The 22,941-nt window shown below is 34.3% G+C and overlaps 2 protein-coding genes and 1 long non-coding RNA gene across 3 annotated transcripts in view; 2 read left to right on the top strand and 1 right to left on the bottom strand.

Annotated features, from left to right (window-relative positions):
• Positions 1-15,633, top strand: part of LOC132037590 (putative cysteine-rich receptor-like protein kinase 9) — a 68,191-nt gene extending 52,558 nt beyond the window's left edge. Inside the window, exon 2 of the mRNA XM_059428129.1 lies at positions 15,477-15,633. Within this exon, the coding sequence (XP_059284112.1) occupies positions 15,477-15,503 (27 nt within the window). The 3' untranslated portion in view covers positions 15,504-15,633. The remainder of the gene's footprint in view (positions 1-15,476) is intronic.
• Positions 1-21,682, top strand: part of LOC132037588 (cysteine-rich receptor-like protein kinase 10) — a 79,385-nt gene extending 57,703 nt beyond the window's left edge. Inside the window, 5 exon segments of the mRNA XM_059428121.1 lie at positions 18,251-18,461; positions 19,140-19,377; positions 19,530-19,683; positions 21,239-21,288; positions 21,290-21,682. Of these exon segments, the coding sequence (XP_059284104.1) occupies positions 18,251-18,461; positions 19,140-19,377; positions 19,530-19,683; positions 21,239-21,288; positions 21,290-21,581 (945 nt within the window). The 3' untranslated portion in view covers positions 21,582-21,682.
• A 220-nt stretch (positions 21,683-21,902) lies between these two features.
• LOC132037591 (uncharacterized) lies at positions 21,903-22,935 on the bottom strand. Its single transcript, XR_009409929.1, has 2 exons — positions 22,250-22,935; positions 21,903-22,146 (listed from the first exon to the last, which is right to left on the bottom strand). It is a non-coding gene; the product is annotated as an uncharacterized LOC132037591 (long non-coding RNA).
• Positions 22,936-22,941: the final 6 nt, after the last annotated feature.

Below are 22,941 nucleotides of genomic sequence, written 5' to 3' on the forward strand. Positions count from 1 at the left end.
TAACTATAAATCGTAAATAAAAAAACTTAAGTAAAAGAATTTAAAACTAAATCTAGATAGGATAGTCTAAAAATACGCTCATGATCTGAAATTAAAAATAAGAATTTTTCAAATCTTATAAATATTAAATTAAGAATTATGTAATATACCTAAACTCTCTTCGAATTTTATGGTGTTAAACATGCAATGTAAAATTTGAATTAAAGAACCAAATAAGAATGGCATACTAAAAATAAAAATAAGATACTTGAATTGAAACGGAAGGATTAGCTATAAATTTAAATAGAATATGTATTATGAAATAATAAAATTTTAAGTTATTTTTCAAACTTACCAAATTAAAATTTGATAAACAAGTGTTACTTTGGGTCCAATTTATAATACTGACAATATAATATTTTTACATTTTAAAATTAACCAAATCAATTTTTCATCTGTTATAATAGATTGCTTGCATTATTTTTCGAATTAGTTCATAATTGATAATACTAATATTATTTTGTCTCAAATACGAAAGGGAAAGGAATTCTTTTTATGTAAATTTTCTCTTTTTAAATTATTAATGAATTCCATGTAATATTATATTGACAAATTTAACTTTTCACAAGCTTTTTGTGCATAACCAAATATAATACTATGATATTCTTTTTAAATATTTGGTCCCTGCAATTATATATTCTAATTAATTTGATACATAACTATAAATCGTAAATAAAAAAAACTTCAGCAAAAGAATTTAAAACTAAATCTAGATAGGATAGTCTAAAAATACGCTCATGATCTGAAATTAAATGTAGTATTTTTCATTATAGTGACTTAAATAATACTTTTAATTATGCATCATTTTATCATGAACAAAGAACTGAAAAATAATCATCGTATCATGCTAACATTCTTTTTTATTATCATTAAGATAAATTACAGGCTTAGTTTTTTTCAAAAATGAGTTAGACTCGCTCCTCCGTTATAAATTCAACTACTGAGCCGAAAAAATGAAAAGTAACCTCTTCAGCATAATGACGTATAATAATTCATCCTTATAAAATTATAATTGGAGTTTATGAGCAAGAAATTGGAAGTAATGACCTTTAGGACAATAATGCATAATGGCTCATCCTCAAGAATAATAATAATAATAATAATATTATTATATTATAATTATACAGAAGCATGGGTTTAAACCCACGTCGTCCATTAAAAAAAAAAGGTGGGCCCCATACTAAACAACACCAACCAATATAAAAAAATAAAAAGAAGAAGAAAAAAAGTGGAACCCACCATCTCCAAACTCACGGAAAAAAAAAAGTGGACCCCAAATTAACAAAATCAAGCAATATAAAAAAAAAAAAAAAAAAAAAAAAAAAGATGAACCCCATATTAAAAAAACAAACAATGTTAAAAAAAAGTGCAAGCTTTGTATTCGTAGAAAACACTAATATAATAAAGTTTTAGATATGGAGTACAAACTACAATGTTATATTAATCGTGTTTTGAACATAGTGTGTGTATATATATATATATATATATATATATATATATAAAACAAATTACAAAACTAATAATGTCCAAAAAAAAAAAAAGGTGCGCCCCATATTAAAAAATAAAACAATATTCATGTAATTTCCAAAGTATCCCATTAAGTCAATAATGATGGATTCATTGCCATATGCGTATCAATCCGTTAGTGGGAGCAAATGAAATTATTGTACAGCAAAAAATATGGACCCCATATTATTGCTTTTCTTTAAAAGGTTAAGTAGCCAAACCATATAATTTTCTTTTCTTTTTTTATATTAGCCTCGAGATTAATCTAGATATTAAATCGTTGTATTTGCTATTCCGCCATGTCATTTATTTGTTATGTTTACTAAAATAAATATACTTAAAATATTTATATTTTAAAATAAGATAGAATTTAATTACTTTTTCATTTTTATTCTTAGTCTAATAAATGTGAAAAGAGATTAATGTCGTAAAAAAAGATATATCAAATGGAGATCAAATAATGAATAAGGTAAATTAGTCAAATTATAATTCTAATCGACGTTTTCTTAAAAAACCATGCAAAAGACAACATGACAAGTAAAATGAGTTAAACCGAGAATATTTACCATAAATTTTTTTAAAAAAAATTCTTCGTTTAAATAGAAAATCAATTTCTACTTTGTTTCATTTTAAACATGTAAAATTAATTTAATAGTTTGAATTTGAATTATCCAAATCAAAATTTGATAAAAAATAATAAGTATTTTACACCTTTAAATTAATCGAATTAAAATTGAAAGTATCAATCGATGCTTAAATATTGCTATTGTTTTATCTCAAAGAGAGGAAAATAGTTTCCTTTTAAACAAGTCTTCTCTTTTAAAAAATATTAATAAATTTTTTCCGATTTTGTATTCGTAGCAAACACTAATATAATAAAGTTTTAGATACGGAGCACAAACTATAATGTTATATTAATCGTGTTTTGAACGTAGTATATATATATATATATATATATATATATATATATATATATATATATGTATTATCACTATCTAAACACAACTATATACACATAGATATACTATAATCTAAAGTGCGCATGGGCATAGGCCGTCTAGTTTGTACTATATAGAAGAGCCGGTTGGGCTCACTTTTTCGTCGTCCGTTCCAATTTAAAAAAAAAAATTGTGAGCCCCATATATATTAAACAACAACTAATATTAAAAAAAAAATGTGGGCCCCATATTAAACACCAACCAGTATTAAAAAAAAAGAGAGAAGAAAAAAGAGTGGAACCCACCACATCCAAACTCACGGGAAAAAAAAGTGGACCCCATATTAACAAAATCAAGCAATAGTAAAAAAAAAAAAAAAAAAGTGAATCCCATATTCAAAAAACAAACAATGTTAAAAAAAAAAAAAAAAAGTGCATCCTATATAGTACAAAAATCAAACAATTAAATCAATAATGATGGATTCATTGCCACATGCGTATCAACCCATTAGTGAGAGCAAATGATTTTTGTATTATTATTGATACGCATAATAGTGTTGGTATGAATAATAGTGTTGTTGACGTTGGTATTATTGTTGTTGTTGATTGGTTGCTGAATTGTAATTTTGGGCTAGGCATATAAACGTAGGAGATCTTTGCCCGATTTTCGGCAGAATATAGAATAGTTTGATTTGAAATTTGGAACAAGTGTGCAATAAAGAGCCTAACATGAGTGTGGATCCTTTTAAGTGGAGGCTTACGAGCTTGGATGAATGAGCGTAGCTAATAAGAGGTGGAACAAGTATGTAAAGCTTACCCTTTCTTTCTTTTGGCATGTCTTAGATGTAAGATATGATATGATACGAGCCTTGGGGTAACTCCATTCTTGAGTTCCGAGCATGTCTACGATTCTGATTCACTTCTTGATGTCAGCATTCCTAATATAGTCGGGCTATGGCCCTTGTGTCTTTTGTATGATTGGATAATAGATGTTGCATAAAGAGTTTTTGTTCCTAAATGATTCTATGTTGAATAAATGTCCCTAACTTTCATAAATGGGCTCGGATTGCCTGGACACGTACGTACAGAATTCTATAACGTATGATGCCCGTAACTTTCATGGGCGGGCTCGGATTGGCTTGATATGTGTCTACGATCCCTAAGATTCCTTTTAACGTAGTCCTAATGGCAATTAGAACGGATTTAATATGACTATCATTTTAATGCTCGAATGTGATTACTTACTTATCTATCGAGTCTGAAATGATGATTTATGTGCACATGATTTCTCACTACTCTGCTCGTGCTAGCTGTTATTACTTCTTTCGCCGAGTCCCGGGCCGGTTATGTCATCGTGCGCACTATGCTATATTTCGAAGTATGATGTGTTTCGAAGTATGATGTGTTACGAAGTATGATGTGTTCCGAAGTATGATGTGTTACGAAGTATGATGTGTTCCGAAGTATGATGTGTTACGAAGTATGATGTGTTTTCTGGAGTATGATGTGTTCTGGAGTATGATGTGTTACAGAGTTATTCTGTATTCTGGAGTATGATGTGTTATGGCGCCAAAGACGGGGTGGCGACCATGTTCCGTCCGCCGAGTCCCATAATGGGCCGGATATGGCATATGATATTGATATGCATGATTTGTATTTCAAGAGTAAGCATTTTGGCATTCTGGTTATTATACTTGTTTTCTGTACTTCTTATGCATGATTTGTATTTCAAATGCAAGCATTTTGGTACTGTTATTATGCTCACTTTCGTACTTCTTACTCCGGTTATGACCCCATTTTCTGTATTTCATGCTTTATATACTCGGTATATTTCGTACGACCCCCTTCTTTGGGGGTCGCGTTTCATGCCACGCGGTGTATACGGATGAGTAGAGGATACTAGCCGAAGATGTTCCACCGGATTGGCGAGCTCCATTCCTTCCGGTCTTTGCCGCCGAGTCGAGTATCTAGGTTATGGTATCTTGATTTATGTTAGAGACTTTGCAGACAGAGTCACGTATATAGCATGTCAGTCTTGTAAGCGGCTCTGCAGGCCGATGTATCATTATACATTATGTTACAAATTTCATATGATCACATATGTTACTTGATTTGAGAACGACGAAAAGAATGTTTTTGAAAAGATGCATTTCATTTCGTGATTCAAGAGTCCAGTGAGATTATGAATGTAACAAGAACCAGCGGGTTCGCTCGGCTCTGAATAAGGGGTCGGGTGCCCATGATGCCCCATTAGGATTGGGGTGTGACACTACATCCATATTGAAACTGTATTCTGATATTCTCGGGGCATCTTTATTTCCTGATGGTTTGTCGGAACTATTCTTATTCATCAGTCCTCGATTGCTCGGACCGCTTTCGTTCCTTATATCATTCCTGGTAAAGTCATAATCGCTCCCGTTGCCTCTTCGATCGGGTGGGTAATGTTGATACCTAGCACGAGATTGTCCTGATTCTCGATCTGTCGTCCTCCTCGATCGATCATTTTCTTTGTTTGGGCGCAACGATCTCGATGTATTCCTCAGAAATTGGTCATCCTCGACCCTGATCTTTGATTGATATCTGTTATGCACATCGGCCCAGGCGACTGCTGGGTACTCTACCAAATTTTGTTTCAATTCTAGGGATGTGATCGAGCTTCTTGGGTTGAGTCTCTGAGTAAAGGCTTGAACGGCCCAATGGTCCTGGACCGGTGGTAGATCCATATGTTTCATTTAAAACCGGGCCACAAACTCTCGGAGTGTCTCGTTCTCCTACTATTTGACATTGAACAGGTCTGATTTCCTCGTTTCCACTTTTATGGCTCCAGCATGAGCTTTGACAAAGGCATCTGCAAGCATAGCAAACGAATCAATAGAATGTTCGGGTAAATTGTGATACCATACCATTGCTCCCTTTGACAAGGTCTCCCCGCATTTCTTGAGCAGCACCAACTCTATCTCGTCCTTTGTGAGGTCGTTGCCCTTGACGACGCATGTGTACGCGGTCACATGCTCGTTCGGGTCAGTGGTCCCGTTGTATTTGGGAATATCAGGCATTCGGAATCTCTTCGGGATCGGCTTCGGAGGGAAAGGCATCTGAATAAACTTCTTGGAATCCGGTCCCTTCAATACCGGGGGTGCTCCTGGAATTTGATCGACCCTCGAATTATAAGTTTCCACTTTCTTATCATTTGCCTCTACCCGCTTTGTCAGTTCTTCAAGCATTCTCATCAGTTTAGCGGTTTGCCGGGGCCCTTTCCCGTTGTTCTCAGCGATGGTCCTTTCCTCCCTCGGGGCAGTTTTCTCAGTCTGTTCGGACTGAACAGCGTTGGGTGCTCGATTCTGGTTTTGTAATTGAGCTATAACCGCTTGTTGGGCCTGCAATTGTGCCATAGCCATCTCCAATTGATTCCTGAGTTGTTGCAATGTGGCTCCGTTGCCTCCATCTGCATGCGCGTCACGCACCGATGACCGGTCGGTGTTCACAGCGTTTTGAGAGTGAGGATCAGCTTCATTTGGATCAACTGGGGGTATGTTGTTGTTAGGTACCCTGTTGTCATTTTCCTTGTGGTGGCTTGATTTAGCATGAAAGTTAACGGAGTGAGATTCTGACATGTTGAATAGTCCTGAAATCAAACTTCAAAGAGCAAGCGTAAAATAACGTGTGTTATCAAAATTCATATAAAATCACCACTATTATCCTAGGCCCCACGGTGGGTGCCAAACTGTTTACCCTAAAAAATGGATAATAATTAAATTTGTACGCGGTTCAAAGGATATGTGGTTTAATTTAATACGAATGATTATAAAGCAATAATGATAGTGTAAAGGCGAATAAGAACAATCAAACCATGATAAAACAACGACTGATCCTTAGAAGCGACCGACCGATTGGCTCGGGTCCTCGGAACCGGGCTCGTGTCATAGTGGTAAATGAATGAACAATTGTAAAATACTTAGAGAGATTGATAAACACTTAGAACCAAATTGTATTACTTAGTATGCTTGTGCGTGTGAAAGAACCATCCAAAATTAAAAGGGGTCCTCCTCTTTATATAGTAGAGGAGTCCTAACCCTAGTACAAGTCTAAATAAGGTACAAAATCTTCAGTTACTGATGAGCGAAATCGGCACCGCCATATCCGGCTGATAGCGGATATTTCGGACTCTCATTTATCACTATTAGCCGCCTTCTCATCCTATCTCGGTACCCAATTCTCACCGAGCTCTGTGACCCGCGCTCGGATGTGCTCGTTCTTGCTACAATCTATCGCTTGATCTTGACCCCGATTGGGGCTCGTCCGAGCTAGTAACAACCATCATAATCTTAAGTTTCTCGAACGGAAATCGAGAATACCCTTGCCCTCGATTTTGCTCGTATACAACCTCAAAATTCAAAGAATACTTTTGGTATGTTTATATGTTTTTTGTTTAAGACTACATAATCCAAAAGTTTTCGTTACTTTCTTAAATTTCATGAGCAGTCAAATTAAGAAACATAAAAATAAGAGAATTAGCAACATCATATCATAGCGACTCATGTACTATTTGTAAAGCTACGGATGCTTTAACATCATTTTACCATATGTTTTTATCAATGCATTCCCGAGCAACAAAACTTGCACCTTTTTGCAATTAGTTCATCTAAAGTAAACTATTTAGTACCGTGAATTAAAAACTTTCGTCTTAGTCCCATTTTTTGCCCCAATAATTTTACATTAACAAAAAGCATGCAATTTAATTGAATTGCTATAATTTTATGTACGTACGTCTATGTATTTTTCTAAAATCTGTAGGGAAGGAACATACATGCATTGCGGTTTTAGCGTTAAGCACGCCGACAACCAATAATATGCAGAGAAAGAGTAAAAAAATTGACGTGAGATAAATTAGTCAACGCTACTTCTAAAGTTCTTCTTTCCCACTTCAAAAAGCACCAATTCATTGTCATATACTCATATACATCAAATTCCCTTTTCCTATTAAAGAAAAGAATCTGCTTAAATCCTGGCAGTACAAATAGATATTTTATGCGGTTACTATTATAGGCCTATAATTTCCCATTCAACCGATACACCTCTTTCCGTTCCCATTTATATGACATAGTTTAAGATGGCACATAATTTAAAAAGAAATAAAGACTTTTAAAGTTTATAATCTAAAACGTGTTATTATATTTGTGTGGCTATAAAAATTTTGAAACTTAAAAAAAAAAAAAGAAAAAAAAAAGATCTTACATATACTGAAATAAAAAGAGTGTAGTTTATACAATATAAAACAGATAACGGTTGTTCATCGTCTATAATTGAGATTTTTGTGAGGAGAAAAGGAGGAAACGAAACTCTTTCCCGACAAAAGTCAAAAAATTAAACCAAAAAATAATAATGGCATCATAAATTTTGATACATTTGTATGTTCTATATGCAGCCAAATGCAACTATTATTTCCATTGATTCACTAATCACTAGTATGCGAGTAAAACATATTTGCTGAGAGATATTTACGTACAAATTGACGTAATTTCTTCGAAATCCAGCTAAAGAAAAATGACAAAATCTAGAAATTAAAGCAGTGGGAAAAGGAAAAATGAGTATGGGTTTGTTTGTCACCGTGAAAGATAGTATCGTGGCGGCTCCAGTGGAAAAACTATTTTACTCCTAAAAAAAAAAAAGTCGACGAAAAACTTTGTTGATGTCTCAAACAAATGATATTAGTTGTGTGAGGTTTTCTTTTTGCAAAACAAAAAATAATTCGCATGTACACTTTTCCATCCACAAATTTTAGGTTTATTTATTTTTATCTCCACAGGAGGAAACCTCGAACAACTAATATTAGTTGGTGCGGCACATATTAAAAATTTTTCGAGTCGACGAAGAGAAGAGGCCACAGCCAGATATTTTATTCTTCTTGCTTTTGTCCCAACAAAATAACAAACAAATGATTCAGAATCAAATCATTCATTATCTCCACTATATCTATTGTTTCTAAATTTAATTTTTTGACAAATTTGCATTTTTATTCTCTTAAATATCAAAAAGTTCTGATTTTAATTTTAGATATATAATTAAGAGTTTTAAATTTCTAGTTAACCAAAATGTGCTCTTTTAAGTTTTCAATTGTGAAAGTCTAACGAATTATTGTGACTTAATTACTTATGTATATGTTAAATATATATTTTTGCTCTTTATTTATGAGTAATCAAAAAAATAAATTTAAAGTGTAACATATTTTTTATGTATAAGATTCGACAATAAATATCTTTATTAGTTTAATATTAAATATACTTACTAAAGTATCACAAGAATCAAATCAAGTTATATCAATAATTAGGGATCAAAAAGTGTAATTATTCAGCCAGGTCGGTATGCAGAATCTTCCGACGTCAAAAGGGCCAAGATGTCTTTTCACAGTCTAGTGAAAACGAGCAACACTCAGTTGGTGACTTGCAAAAAAATTCAAGCACCAACAGTGTACAAATCAAATTAATATCTCTATATATATTGCTATTTAATCAAATGGAATGCTATAAACACAACGAATAAGGTAATCCCTCCATCCCAAAACCTTATTACCTTCGCTCTCGGCAATTAATTTAACTAACTTTTTTTGGCTAAATTGAATTGGATTAATTTAACATTTTCAAGTAAAAATTTAGTTATTGAAAAGCATACAAAAGCATCATAAGTCACAATTCTTCTAATATGATGGAAAAAAATAGTTTAAATGTTTAACGAAGTTCATATAATTTGACTTTTGAGAGAGATACGAAACGTGACACATATTTTGAAACGAATGAGTATTCTAAAGTATTAGAAGTTCTATTGCTTAGAGAGAACAACACAAAATAAAATTACTCAGTTCGTTCCAGATTATGAGATCATTTTCCTTTTAATCTGTTTCAATAAAAATAATATTTTTTCTAAATTTTGAAATAACTTAACTTTTTAGTTTGCCTCTGATGATGAGTTTTCATACGTTGTTAGCACAAGTTACAAAATTATTACAGTCACACAAATGATAATAAGTTTAGGGACCATAAGTTTTAAGTCTTTTTTCTTTATTAAACTCCTGGCAGGCAACATCTATAGTGTCGTTTGTCATACTAAGTGAACTCAATAACTTTTGCCCATACACTATTTATAAATATTTAATTATAAATTCAATTATTATTGCACATTAAGCTTGCAGATCGTTGTAACCTTATATGTTTCAAATTTTGATCTGTCTATGCTCCTAACTCATTCAAATTATACCAAATAAATTGAAGGGAGTATGTATATACTAAAGGGGCAGAGGAGAGCGTCGCATATAGGTTCGTACTCATTAATTTTCGATTCAAACTATGTATCTGTTCTATATAATCATTGTACACATATTAATAATTTAAACTCAATATTTTTAAAATTATAGATATTAAAATTCATAAACTTCAAATCGTAAACACGTCTATTTTCCTTGGAATATGGTGTTGGCGTGAAGGGGTCCTTTTGAAGGGGCCCTAGGAGAAGAGGTCATAAAGTGACGTGCCGTAGCCGCGGGGTTCAAATCCCATCTTTTTTGACTCAAAATGCCACTCATGCATCCTCAAAAATCAAAATTATAGGTGCTTCTAATCAAACTCCAAGTCCTTGCATTTTGGCCTTCCCTCTTTTGTTTTCTTTCCTCTTTTGTTTTTAATGCTCGTCTCCTCCTTAATTTTCAACCATTCTGTCCAAAAAAAAAAAAAGTTACCTACCGATTCCCCATTTTTTGTCACTTCATACATTCAAGAAATAAATAGAAATCAAAGATTTTGTATAACTAGTGGAGTGGGACACTTTTCACGGCACTATTAGTAATTCTGCTGAGAAATATAAAGATTCCCCTTTCCTTAATTATAAGGACTAGGTTATCCCTTTATGACGCTACTTTCGTTATATTATTAAAAATATAGAAAAAAGCAAAGAAAGAGACGAGGTGTCACGCAGTTTCATCGACATAACACATCTGTTTTGTTATAGAGGGAAATATGTATCAAATTTGCTTACTTTGATGTGTAAACATGTTAGTGGTCAGTATAGAGGTGATTACACAATTTTGATGTTTTCATATTAAAGTTTGATCCCTAAGATATACAGTTTATACGGTGTAATTCTCCGATGAAAAATGTAATGATGAGCTCCTAGCTTCTGCCTCCTAACTCCGCTCCTGAATTTACAAGGACTATGTTATCCCCTTATGACGCTATTTTCATCATATTGACTAAAAAGGGAAAAGATAAGAAAGAGACGAGATGTGACGTAGTCTCATCAACATATTTGTTTTGTTATAAATTAAAGGGCAATATATATTGAATTTTATCACTTAGATGTGTAAGCTTTTTAGTGGTCAGTATATATGTGATTACACAATTTTGCTTTTGTTTCTTATTGAAATTAATTGTAAGATTTTATCAAGAAAAGGATGAGGTTGAACACCAAAAAAGTCGAGCAGATTAGGGGCATGTGGATTGCTTTCGCAAAGTGAACAAGATTAGAGTTGGAATAATTATAGAAGAATTAGACAATCAATCCACCTGAAGTATTTCGGAGAATGAAGTCAACTTTCATTCTTTTATTTGATTTATTAAAAAGAAAAGAAAAAACAAAAGAGTCCTCCTTGAGATTTAAAATAAAGTTTACACTTCCCTTTTCTCTCCTTGAAGATTCATTTCTTTTAAAGTCTTGCATTATTGCACACTTCACGAATTATTGTATTATTTCCAATCTCAATTTCTTCCACACTTTTACCGTTTTACGTGCCAAGGAATTTAAAATGAATGATAAGTAAGTCCTATTTGACACCCTCGAATATGATTTTCAATATTGACAACAAAGAAGGACTCTATTAAAAAAACTTTGTAGTGTATACACAAGGTGTAACAACTACGAAATTGACACATCATGTATGACAACCAATTTTTTCTGCTTCTCGCTCGGTGGTCGGTACTCACTTTTGGGCTCTATCAATCAGATTTCTATTAAAAAATTTCATCTTGGGGGTAAAGTGCTCCCTATAATTTTTTTGCAGTGATAGACATATTGTTATTTGTAATTAGTTAAACATACTGGGTCCTGTAACTAGAATGGTGAAATTTTTACTCATTCAAATAACTTAACTATATTCTGCCGTTGTTATTCTTGTTCTTTGTTTTTATTTTAAACTATCTCCTGATCAAAATGAAAGTCGCTGCATTATTTGATAAATCAATTAAGTATACTTCCCAAAGCTTCCGGTAACCATATGTATTTGTCAATTTATGTTTGAGTAGATGTGTAAAATGTGCACTATATACTACTCCGATCTTATCGACTAAAATAGTTTTGACTTTGATTCCGTCAATATTTATTCTTGATTATTGCAATAAGAGGTAAAAATAAATAAGTCATCCTTATCTCCAATTTTTTGCCTCACCATCCTCAAACAGAGAACGACTTACCCAAATTAGTTATTATTATTCTTTTACCTAATTCTCTACTGATGGCAACCCTGCTCCCCCTCCCCAATTCCCCTTTTGGTTTAAATTACTTTCTCTAATATCATAACTAGTGTGTGTAATGTTTGCATCTTCGCTAATTCCTCAGGTAATGGAAAATGCAAAATTACTAGTTTCAAAAATAAGATTAACCCATATTATTTTGCATGCACATCAATATAGCATGATGGGTGAATTGGGTCGTGTCAAATTTTCGTGTTTTCGTAAAATTTGCTTAACTTCATTTTCGATAAACTAGCCTTTTTATGTGTATCTTGTGAAAACCAGAGAAAAATGTAAAATGTGAAATAAAACACTGAACACAAAATTTTTACATAAAAAACCACTCGGCTCAAAGAGTGAAGAAAGGAAGACCTACCCCTATAGGATTTAGACCAAACTCCATCAAAACAATGAATGAAATTCATATTACAACACTTAACTCTAATCATTAGGCTTGAATCACCTTTTCAAACTAACTCTTGCTTGAAGCCAATTGTTACTCATTAAAAAAAACCTATAAATGCCTCTAAACAAGCAGATTAGTTTATAACTCGATTGCATATCACAATGAATTAAGATTGAACTCAGAAATAAAACTCAATGATAGAAAATATGTATCCAGCTTGATTCATGGCATACTGTTCCAATTATTTGATTTACACAAGTAAATATTGCATCTATCTGCTCTGTTTTCTGGATAAATTTGGGCGCTTGGGATGTGTATCTTGGTAGCAGCTAAAGTTAAACGAAGAGAGGAGAGAGAATCATTGGTAACTGTAGTTAATACTCTGTATTAGTTATTGAGTTAGCAAAATGAATCTGGTACGTTAAACAATTATAAGGACACGTGTAACTTATTTAGGGTAGCACTACAGCAATTGGACGAATGCCCTACTGGAGGGGAGCCGGATCCGTTGTTTTGGAAAAAAGTACATGGGAAAGTTCTAGGTTATCGTCACCATCTCACTCAAGTCATCGTTAATACGGTGGCACAAACGTACCTTTTAAGTTATGGATTCAATAAATTTTTGTAATCCTGATCTAAATTTAAATTTCGTATATAGATTAAGATATCAATTAAATATATATATATATATATATATATATATATATATATATATATATATAAATAATGCCGAATCTAATTATTAGCACTTGAGGTTACAAAATATTGAAGAATGCACAAAGTTCAAATCTGTGCGACTGCAAGCTTTTCGGAAACAAAAAGTGCTTATTTTAGAAAGATTAGGAGTTTGATCAAGCTGTATGAAAAATATAGATGCTTTTGCATAGCAACAATAGTTATTTTTCAAAAGTTTCAAAAGCTGAAAAATTAGCTTATCTGCCGAAGCACTTCTGGAACCTTGACAAAAGATAAATTATTGTTCTAATATTGTAGAAGTGCTTTCTGGATTGAGTAGTGCAATACAAGCTGTTATCCTCCAAAAGTATTTTTTTTTGAAAAAACATTTTTGAAATAAATTACTTTTTAAAACAAGCAAATTTTAAAAATTTGATCAAAGACGCGGTATGCCATTACTTCTCAACAAAACATCCGCTGCCTCATAAAGCCTTAAGGTACAAATCTTGACTGGAAACAACCAAGTCTTCTTAGTCTTTCTTCACACATGACTCAGTTAAATAACAAAAAAAATCAGAGGATGTCACATAATTTTAAAAACTAAACAAAGATTTTAACATGCCATGATGTTTAACTACTTCAATATTTTGTTATGTTGTATAATTTTCATTTTCAGCCTGATTAATGGCCAAGATAATTCTTCTCCTCCTGCACTTCTTTGCTCAACTACTTCTTATAGTCCCAACAGCACTTACAGCTCTAATCTCAAAGCCCTTTTATCATCTTTGTCCTCCAATTCTTCGAGGCCTAACGGATTTTACAACTCCACAGAAGGTCAAGTTGGATCTGAGATAACGTATGGCTTGTTTTTATGCAGGGGAGACGTTTCTCCTGACGATTGTCAAAATTGCGTGTCAACTGCGTTAGAGAAATAACCTCGGTTTGTCCAAACGGAAAAATTGCTGTCCTTTGGGTCGACCAATGCCTAGTACGTTACTCGAATGGACCTATCTCGGGTATGTCGAAGAGTTATACTTGGTTAAATACACAGAGTGTACTTAGTGAACCACAAAGTTTCTTGCCACTCCTTAAAAAATTGATATATGAATTAGCAACTATGGCTGCAAAGGGAAATGATAGTTCGGGGAAAAAATTTGCAACTATAGAAGCAAATTATTTAGTAGCAAATGTTTCGTCATTCCACAGAGTTTTTACATTTGCGCAATGCATACCCAATCTGTCTGAATCTTCTTGTGAAAATTGCCTGAGAACTGCTATTGGGAATATGCCGAGCAATGGTGCTAGAGGCGCTAGAAGTCTGCTTCCGAGTTGTACCGTTAGGTATGAGTTGTACCCTTTTTACAACGTTACTGCATTCATGCCACCACCTGAACCACCAGCTCGCAATTCTCCTCCCCCTTCTTCGCTCGGTTCTACAGGCAGGGCACCTGAACCACCAGTTGGCAATTCTCCTCCACCTTCTTCGCCCGGTTCTACAGGCAGCGATAAAGGTAATTTCTTCACCCACGCTGTTCTCTAATTGAGTGGTTAAATCACTTGATTGAACTCAATTTGCACTTTTTTGAGGGATTTTTACACTGCATAGCTCACCAAAATAATAGCCCGTAAATGCACATTTATTGTATATTAATGTATATATGCATATACTATACATATTTCATACATAGTAGGGTATAGCTTTTGTATATAGGGCTAGTGGTTGTAACTAATTTTGGTGAGCGGCCAAATGTGTATCTTTCTCTTTTTCAACTATACATGATCTTAAGTTTGTGAGACTCCTATGATCCTTCTAGACTTGCTCAAAGTGGAATGTTACCCATTTATTTGCTGATGTGACAGAGAGAGTGAATTTGATCAACACAAGACGTGTGAGAAGTAAAAACAAGACAAAAAACTGCATGTTATTGCTGGAAAATGGTATATTTTTTGGCCAAACACCATTTTCGCTGAAAAGACCCAAATCAGCAAGATCTATACATTTGAACAAGTCTTGGTGTGCGTGTGGGGTGTGTGTGTATCTGTCGGATGGGGGGGAGGGGGGAGTCACAAGACCCTGCAAACTTAAGATGTTTAGTTGAAAAATGGGACAAGTTGAAGTGAGTAATCATGTATTCTCCCTTTCTGTAACAAAATTTAGTTTTATGATGATAGTACCTTTAGATGCATGACCAACCGTGAAATTGACCCTGATCACCGTGTTCATTCTATATATCTATTTTTGCTCTCCATATAAAATGACAACAAAATAAAAATGTTTCATGACAACCATCAATTCTAGTTATTTATTTGTTCGGTTGTGTTTGGGACCTTATATTTCTTTCCACTCTATTCAATATAAACAAACAGATTCGCGATTTAAATTTAATGTTATGAATAAAAATTTGTTTAACTGATGCAGGAAAAGGGGGAATTGCATCTGGTATAATCGCTGCCATAGTTGTTCCAATTGTTGTTTCAATTTTACTCTTTGTTTTCGGTTTCTGTTGGCTAAGAAGCAGAGCTTCGCGCGAACTCAATGTTATGGAAGAGATAACAGGTAAGGTCCCATAACTAGAACAAGAAAAGAAAAGAAAAAGGAAGATTTTTTCATTTGATTACTACTAAGTTATTGTCACCAATAGTATTAGCGCAGCATTCGCTGAAACTTTGGGAGTTTCTTTATTGTCTAAATGCAGATGGAATTTCAACTGCTAAATCCTTGCAATATCAATTGAACACTATTCGAGCTACCACGACTAACTTCTCAACTGACAATAGAATTGGCAAAGGCGGATTTGGTGTTGTCTACAAGGTGAAGTCAGTTTTTGGACACAAGGGGTGTGTGTGTTTGATATGCCGGAAGTTGCTTTGCAAGAAAACGTTTTCCACGAGAAAGTCATTTTTTAGTATTAGGTAATGTTAGAAGCCATGCGTCCACCAAACAATGTATGAAGAGACCTAGTTATCTACCAATTTCCTTATGCAGTGTAGAAAGTAAATAACATAGAATATTTACGTGGAAAACTCCTTGCTCAAGTGATTAACAACCACGACCTACCACGTAGGATTTCAAACTCCACTAGACCGAGCAACTTTCAGATTACATCCTATTATAACCTAGGAATTAACCTCTTAATCCCTCACCCTTACAATACCTCTATTGTAAGCTACAACTCTTGACTACCTCTAGCAAGCACTTAACCAAGTTTGACTACCTCTAGCCAAACCAACTAATAAACCTTAACTACCTATTGACAATTGTACCACTCGGGCTTAAGTAGGTAAACAACCTACTAACAACTTTTTAGAATTCAAGCTACCTACACATGACTTTCTTCTGAGAAGAGTAGGTTTACAAGTTATAGCACAAAGGAACAAAAGACTTAACACTCCTAAGACTTAAACCACATTTTCAGTTGTAGGGTACAGGTCCTTGGATTAGCTGAAGCTTTGTTCTTGAACACACCTTGATAGGTGGAGACTTGCACTCAAGATCTGAACAATTTTGGGATGTTGCAATAATCGTTTTTCCCTTGAGATATGTTGTGTATATAAGAGGAGAGGCAAGGTGAGAGTGATAAGTCATAAACCTTGGACCATTAGTCAAGACGCAAAGCGCAACTTTTCTTTGTTGCGTTACTATACTTTCGTTGTATGTGCCAATGCCTTTAAAGTCCGTAATGTTGACCTTTGTACGGCGAGAGATCCGATCCCTTACCCGGTCTCTCACTTGATCTCTCATGATATCACAAAGTCTTTAATAACTAGACAACTATATCCCCTTTGCTAGTGTATACGTCCTTTATAGATATTTGTCAAATCATCAAAATAATAAAAATCACAACATAACTTATCAGGTTACCTAGTCAAAAGGGGAAAAATGAGTTCCCTTACTTATTGGCGGACTTTATTTTTTTAAATGAGTTCCCTTACTTATTGGCGGACTTTATTTTTCTTAAAAGTACTATATTTAACTTACATCTTTTTTGTCCCACCAACACTGATGTGTTTGGTATGACGGAAAATGTGTTCCTATTTTCTCTCGTTTAGTTGTACTTAAATCTTGGAAAATGTTTTCGATAGAAATTTAAGGGAAAACATTTTCCGAATTAACAAAACACACCAATGCATTCCCCACACCACCCTCGCACGCCCCACCCCACCACCCCAACTCTACCCCTGCACACAACAAACACAACCCTACGTACCTCCCCCCAACCCCACCACTCCACACACCACCCCAACCCCACCGCACCCCCGCCCCTTACACCCTACCCCAAGCCACCCACCCATCCCAAACCCCACTCCACCCCTACCTTCCACCACCCTCCTCCCTTCTAATTTTCTTTTTATATATTTTGTTTTACTTTTATAAAATTTTATAAGAAATGGAAAAAAAATTCCTTACCATCCAACCCACTCCCCCCCCCCCACACGCACCACACACCACCACCTATTTTTTAAGAAACAAAGTTTTTAGTTCCGACCCCGCCCCTCACCAACCCCTCCAAAAAAGTTTAATTTTTCTTTTCAAAAAAAGTTTTTTTTTGGATTTTACACCATCCATCACCCACCCCCCCCCCTCCCTCGCGTACTCTCCACCACCAAAAGTTGCACTGAATTTAAAAAAATCATATTGGTTTTGCTTTGAGTGTATGTCAATGCTCTTAAAATGATATTTTCCAACTTGCGTACCAAACACAAGAAAATGAGTAGGAAAACCACTTATTTTCTGATAAAAATATTTTCTTGGAAAACATTTTCCTCTGTACCAAATACACCTTGAGACGTTGTTATTAGTCTTTAGGCCTCATACATTTAATTAAAACACTCTCAAAAATATTTCTCACACACCAAGTATCAAAAACATTTTCAAGGAAAATATTTTCTCTTTTTCAAGAAAATATTTTTCATGGAAAATGAGGGTGAATTGATTAAATGACCCTTTACAAAATATAGCAGATCGCCTCTGTGTAATTTCAGAATCGGCCATGTATATAGAGGGTCATGTTACAAAAATGAATAGAGGTATATGGCCCCCCGTATACATGGAGAATTCTAAAATAACACAAAGGCAATCGTAATATTTTGTGGAGGATCATTTAATCAATTCACCCCATATCAAACACACCCTTATGTTCACCATCTTCCACTATATTCTTAACTTGTATTAATATATCTTATTAAACTCAGGGTAAACTTCCTAATGGACAAGAGATAGCTGTGAAGAGGCTATCAAGAAGCTCAGGGCAAGGTGTAGAAGAATTTAAGAATGAGATTGTACTGATCGCCAAGCTTCAACACAGAAATTTAGTGAGACTATTGGGATACTGCTTTGGAGGAGAGGAAATGATACTTGTCTATGAATTTGTCCCCAACAAAAGCCTCGACTATTTCTTATTTGGTTGGTTCCAATCTGAAAACATATCATTTTAAAAAAAAAAAAAATTAAAACCCTAGGGGGGTTATTTTCTATTAATAAAAAAACGGAGGTCCAAAACAACATAAAATGAAGACAAAAGCTAATAACATTCATTTTATATATTTTTCTTATTTCTATGACTGCCTATGTGGAAACAACTCTCGAAGAAATGCTAGGTAAGGTTGCATATAATAGATTCAACGTGGTCCAGCCCTTTCTTGGACTAGTGGCAGAGCCAAAATATTTCCTAAGAGGAGTCAAACTATAAACAAGTATATATACACAGTGTCAGAGGGATTCAACATATAGTATTTAAACATTAAAGAAAGTTTTTGACCTGAAATTTTCCCAAAAGGGGTGTCAATTGATTCTCCTTAGCTTGGACTAGGATAGCTATGTCCCTGCTTGGACTGCGCACATAGCAAGTGCTTAGTATACATTACTGCTTCTGTTTTTTGGCCTATACAAATAGCATTTTCTTAATCTATTGAAAACCTAGCTTCTGCAACTTACATATTACAGTTTACATAGAGGGATTTTTAATAATCTTTAAGAGGCAGTTCAAGTTGTCATTGCATATTTTCTTAATTCCCATATTTATAAAGTTGGATTTCACAACTTTTTTGCCTAAATAAAACCATGATCCATACAAACTTTTAGATCCTGAAAAGCAGCAGCGACTAGATTGGTCAAAACGTTACAAGATTATTGGAGGGATTGCGCGTGGACTACTTTACCTTCACGAGGATTCTCGCCTCAGAATTATACACCGCGATCTCAAAGCAAGTAATATACTCTTAGATGCACAAATGAACCCCAAAATATCAGATTTTGGAATGGCAAGAATATTTGGAATTGATCAAAATGAAGAAATAACAAACAGGATTGTTGGGACATAGTAAGTTTTAAAATTATGTTGATATATCCTATTATCTAGTGTTGTCCATTGAATCCATTCAATATATGCACACTTCTATATAGAGTTTGAAATCTGTAATGACTTTTTTCCTTTTTTCTCGTTAACCTTCTTGCTTCTTTGTTGTTTTATAGCGGTTACATGTCACCGGAGTATGCTATGCATGGACAATACTCTGCTAAATCTGATGTTTTCAGCTTTGGTGTTATGCTTTTGGAGATCATCAGTGGAAAGAAGAATAGTTCATTTTACCACCAATCAGATGGTGCTGAAGACCTTCTTAGCTATGTAAGTTTACATTAGAGTATAATTTTTATCTCATATTATTCTTATTATAAAGGGAAAAGGTTCAAATTTATTCCTGAAGTAATTGATTTGACGTACATTTGCCCTCTATTACTTTTCGGTCCATGAAAGCGCCGCATCATTAATCTTGTCTCATATTTTCCCCTTCGTCTAGCGGTTGTCCTGCTTGACTCTAATATCTGCCACAGTGGAGCCACGTAGACAAATAAAAGATCTAAGTTTATCCAGAAATTGTCTACTTGTTTTTTATATACTTTCAACAATCATTTGAAGCGTGCCCTTGAACAATTGAAAATGATAAAAAAATTATACCCCTAAACATTTAAAAATGTCCAAATATACTCCTATGTGGCGTCCACCATATTAGCCAAATCAAGTAACTTTTCCACAATGGAAAACTGTTATTAGGAGGGGCATATTTGAGACGAAGTAACAGCGGGGGAGCTATTAGTCGAAAGGTAGGGGGGGGGGGGGGGGATCCATGTAAAAAGGACGGGGATGCCACGGCATCCGACCCTCGGTTGAACCTCTCGTATACGTATGTGTATATGTTTAAGAAAAACACTATATAACAATTTTGCCACCCAGACTAACAAATGAATGAAAAGTGCCACTAGCAGTAGGCTTAACCTGCCACTCACACGACCCTGGTTCAAACCTCTGCATGCAGTACTTTTTCAGTCTCTTTTGCTTGCAGCATGTTTAGCTCTATTCTTTTTCATTTCTGGTCTTTTTTCTTTACTTCTTTACTTGCTATTCTTTATTGATCTAAAATTAACTCTTTTGCTTTAATTAATTCCTCGCTCTACTTCCTCTTTCTTTAAGTATAATCTTTATATACACCCGTTGCATGCGTATCATATATCAATGAGTACTACATTTTAAAACGTTACATAAATATTAACAAATATATATTTAAATAGTAATTTAAAATTCTAAAAAAACATTTTAGGTTTTAAAATGATGAATGTTATTGTGTTAAGAGTTTCACAAATTTAGAGGTTACTTTGATCTTTCACCAACATTCGCGCTAAGTGAAGATGAGTGGTTTAAGCTACAATTCTTGATTCTTTCTGAACTATATATATGCAAGAACACACAAGGGCAATAGAGTATGAATGTATTGAGGTAACAATATTAGATGGTTTATACGGTTAAGATTTTTAACGTGGGAAATCTTTTTCTTTCGCATAGTTTTTGAGAATACGGCCTCTTATTCCTACAAAAAATTTTAAAAAAAAATTGGGCCGCTTAGGTATCTTTAATCTCAAAATAACTATCTAAAAGAGGTCTATATAAATCGAAAAAGATAAATGTCCCGAACCGTAACACAAATTTGAAGAAACCGACCTGTTTATCCTATTTGGACGGCATGGCACCCGGAACCTCCAAATTTTGGATCCGCCTCTGGGCATATATAAGATAAATCGCAAATTTTAATGGCATATTTGGACGTTTTCTCTATTATAAATTCAGCTCTTGCTAGATAAATTCGTACTGATGCTAATTTTGGACCATTGATGCATAAATCTTGTAGGTTTGGAAGAATTGGAGGGACGGCACGCCATTGAACATAATGGATCCAACATGTGGAGAGGCATACTCTAGTAATGCAGTTGATACATTGCATACATATCGGATTGTTATGTGTTCAAGAAGATGTTAATGAAAGACCTACAATGGCATCTGTGGTGCTCATGCTTAGTAGTGACTCTGTCACCATGCAAGCGTGTAACATGCGAGCACCTCAGCAACCTGCATTATTTTTTCGTGGTCGATCAGAGATGATACCAAAAAGGCTAGAGTCAGATCAATCTACTAGCAAGTCAATTCCATTGTCCATGAATGAAGTATCCATTACAGAATTGGAGCCAAGATAGATACAATGATGAAGTTTAAGTTTACCATCTAGTGGGACCTACTAACATGGGTCAACCTAAACTGATGGTGTAAGAAATTTATATAATGTCTATATTCTATATCTGCCTCTTTTTCTTCTTTTTTTGAGCCGAGGGTCTCTCTGGAAACAACCTCTCTGCCTTCTCAAGGTAGATGTAAGGTCTGCGTACACTCTACCCTCTTCAGACCTCACTCTGTGGAATTACACTGGGTATGTTATTGTTGTCTTATATTCTATGTGTAATATAGAGGAATAAGATGACTGAATGAGACTAGCTAAGAGGGTTATATTTCCCATGTGATTGGAGTCTTAGTTCATGATGCATTTATTAAGTATTTCATTCAACAAACAACAGTAGGTGTTGAAGATTTAAGTAATCAATAGTTCCTGAGATGGTCCTCCGGGTGCACATCAAATGGCATGCATAGTCTTGCATAAATTGTTCAAATCTTGAGTTTCTGGATAAGATTAGCATCCAAACAGAATTCTTACTTCAAGGCTCGACGATGTATAGCAATTTGCCTTCGCCAATCGCGTACATAAATCTGCAGTTAGCCACGGGAATTATCAAACTATTATGGAAAAAAAAAAGTTCAGAATTTTTTGGAAGAGACTAGATAACACCATGAACAACGGTAGAGTCCTTACAGCTGGAAAGCCGCCATAATCTCCAGGTTCACTAATATCCTTGGTGACACAGCTATTAGCTGCTAAGCTGACCTGTAGCATCAAATGCTATTACTTAGTTTGATTATTAATTACATGCATAGTTATATATAGATGGTCAAGATGAAATAACAGCTTGATCAATAGAAGCATAACCACATAGAATGTGTATGCAGTGAGAAATTTAATATCCAGATGCATTATAAGTTGAATACTCTATGGCTTATCCTCTGTCTTAGAAAAGCTTTACAATATAATAAAGTACTAATATACTTCTAATAGAATAGAATACTCCCTTTGCTTTATGAAGAGGTTGTCTTGTTTTACTTTTCGGTTTCTCGCAAAAATATGTATCTGCTTTCCTTTAACAGGAAATTTTCCCTTCCATATTCATTATTTTTTAATGTTATATTACTCCAAGAGCTATATGGAGCCAATTTTAATTCCATTAACTCAAATATATTGAAAATATCCTTTATCCCGAGTGGAGGCACATCAAATTAGGACAGATAGCAGGTTAAGAGGGAGTAAAAATGATGGCATTGGAAGTAGAAACAAGGAGATCTATTGACTTTATGAACAGAGAACATGCTACAGGAATTCCATGACAAGCATAGAATGTACAATAACATTGTGGTTTTTCTCCAAAAAGTGTAATAACTTTCTGATTCTGA

The sequence above is a fragment of the Lycium ferocissimum genome, chromosome 11 (assembly GCF_029784015.1).
Source record: "Lycium ferocissimum isolate CSIRO_LF1 chromosome 11, AGI_CSIRO_Lferr_CH_V1, whole genome shotgun sequence".
NCBI lineage: Eukaryota > Viridiplantae > Streptophyta > Magnoliopsida > Solanales > Solanaceae > Lycium > Lycium ferocissimum.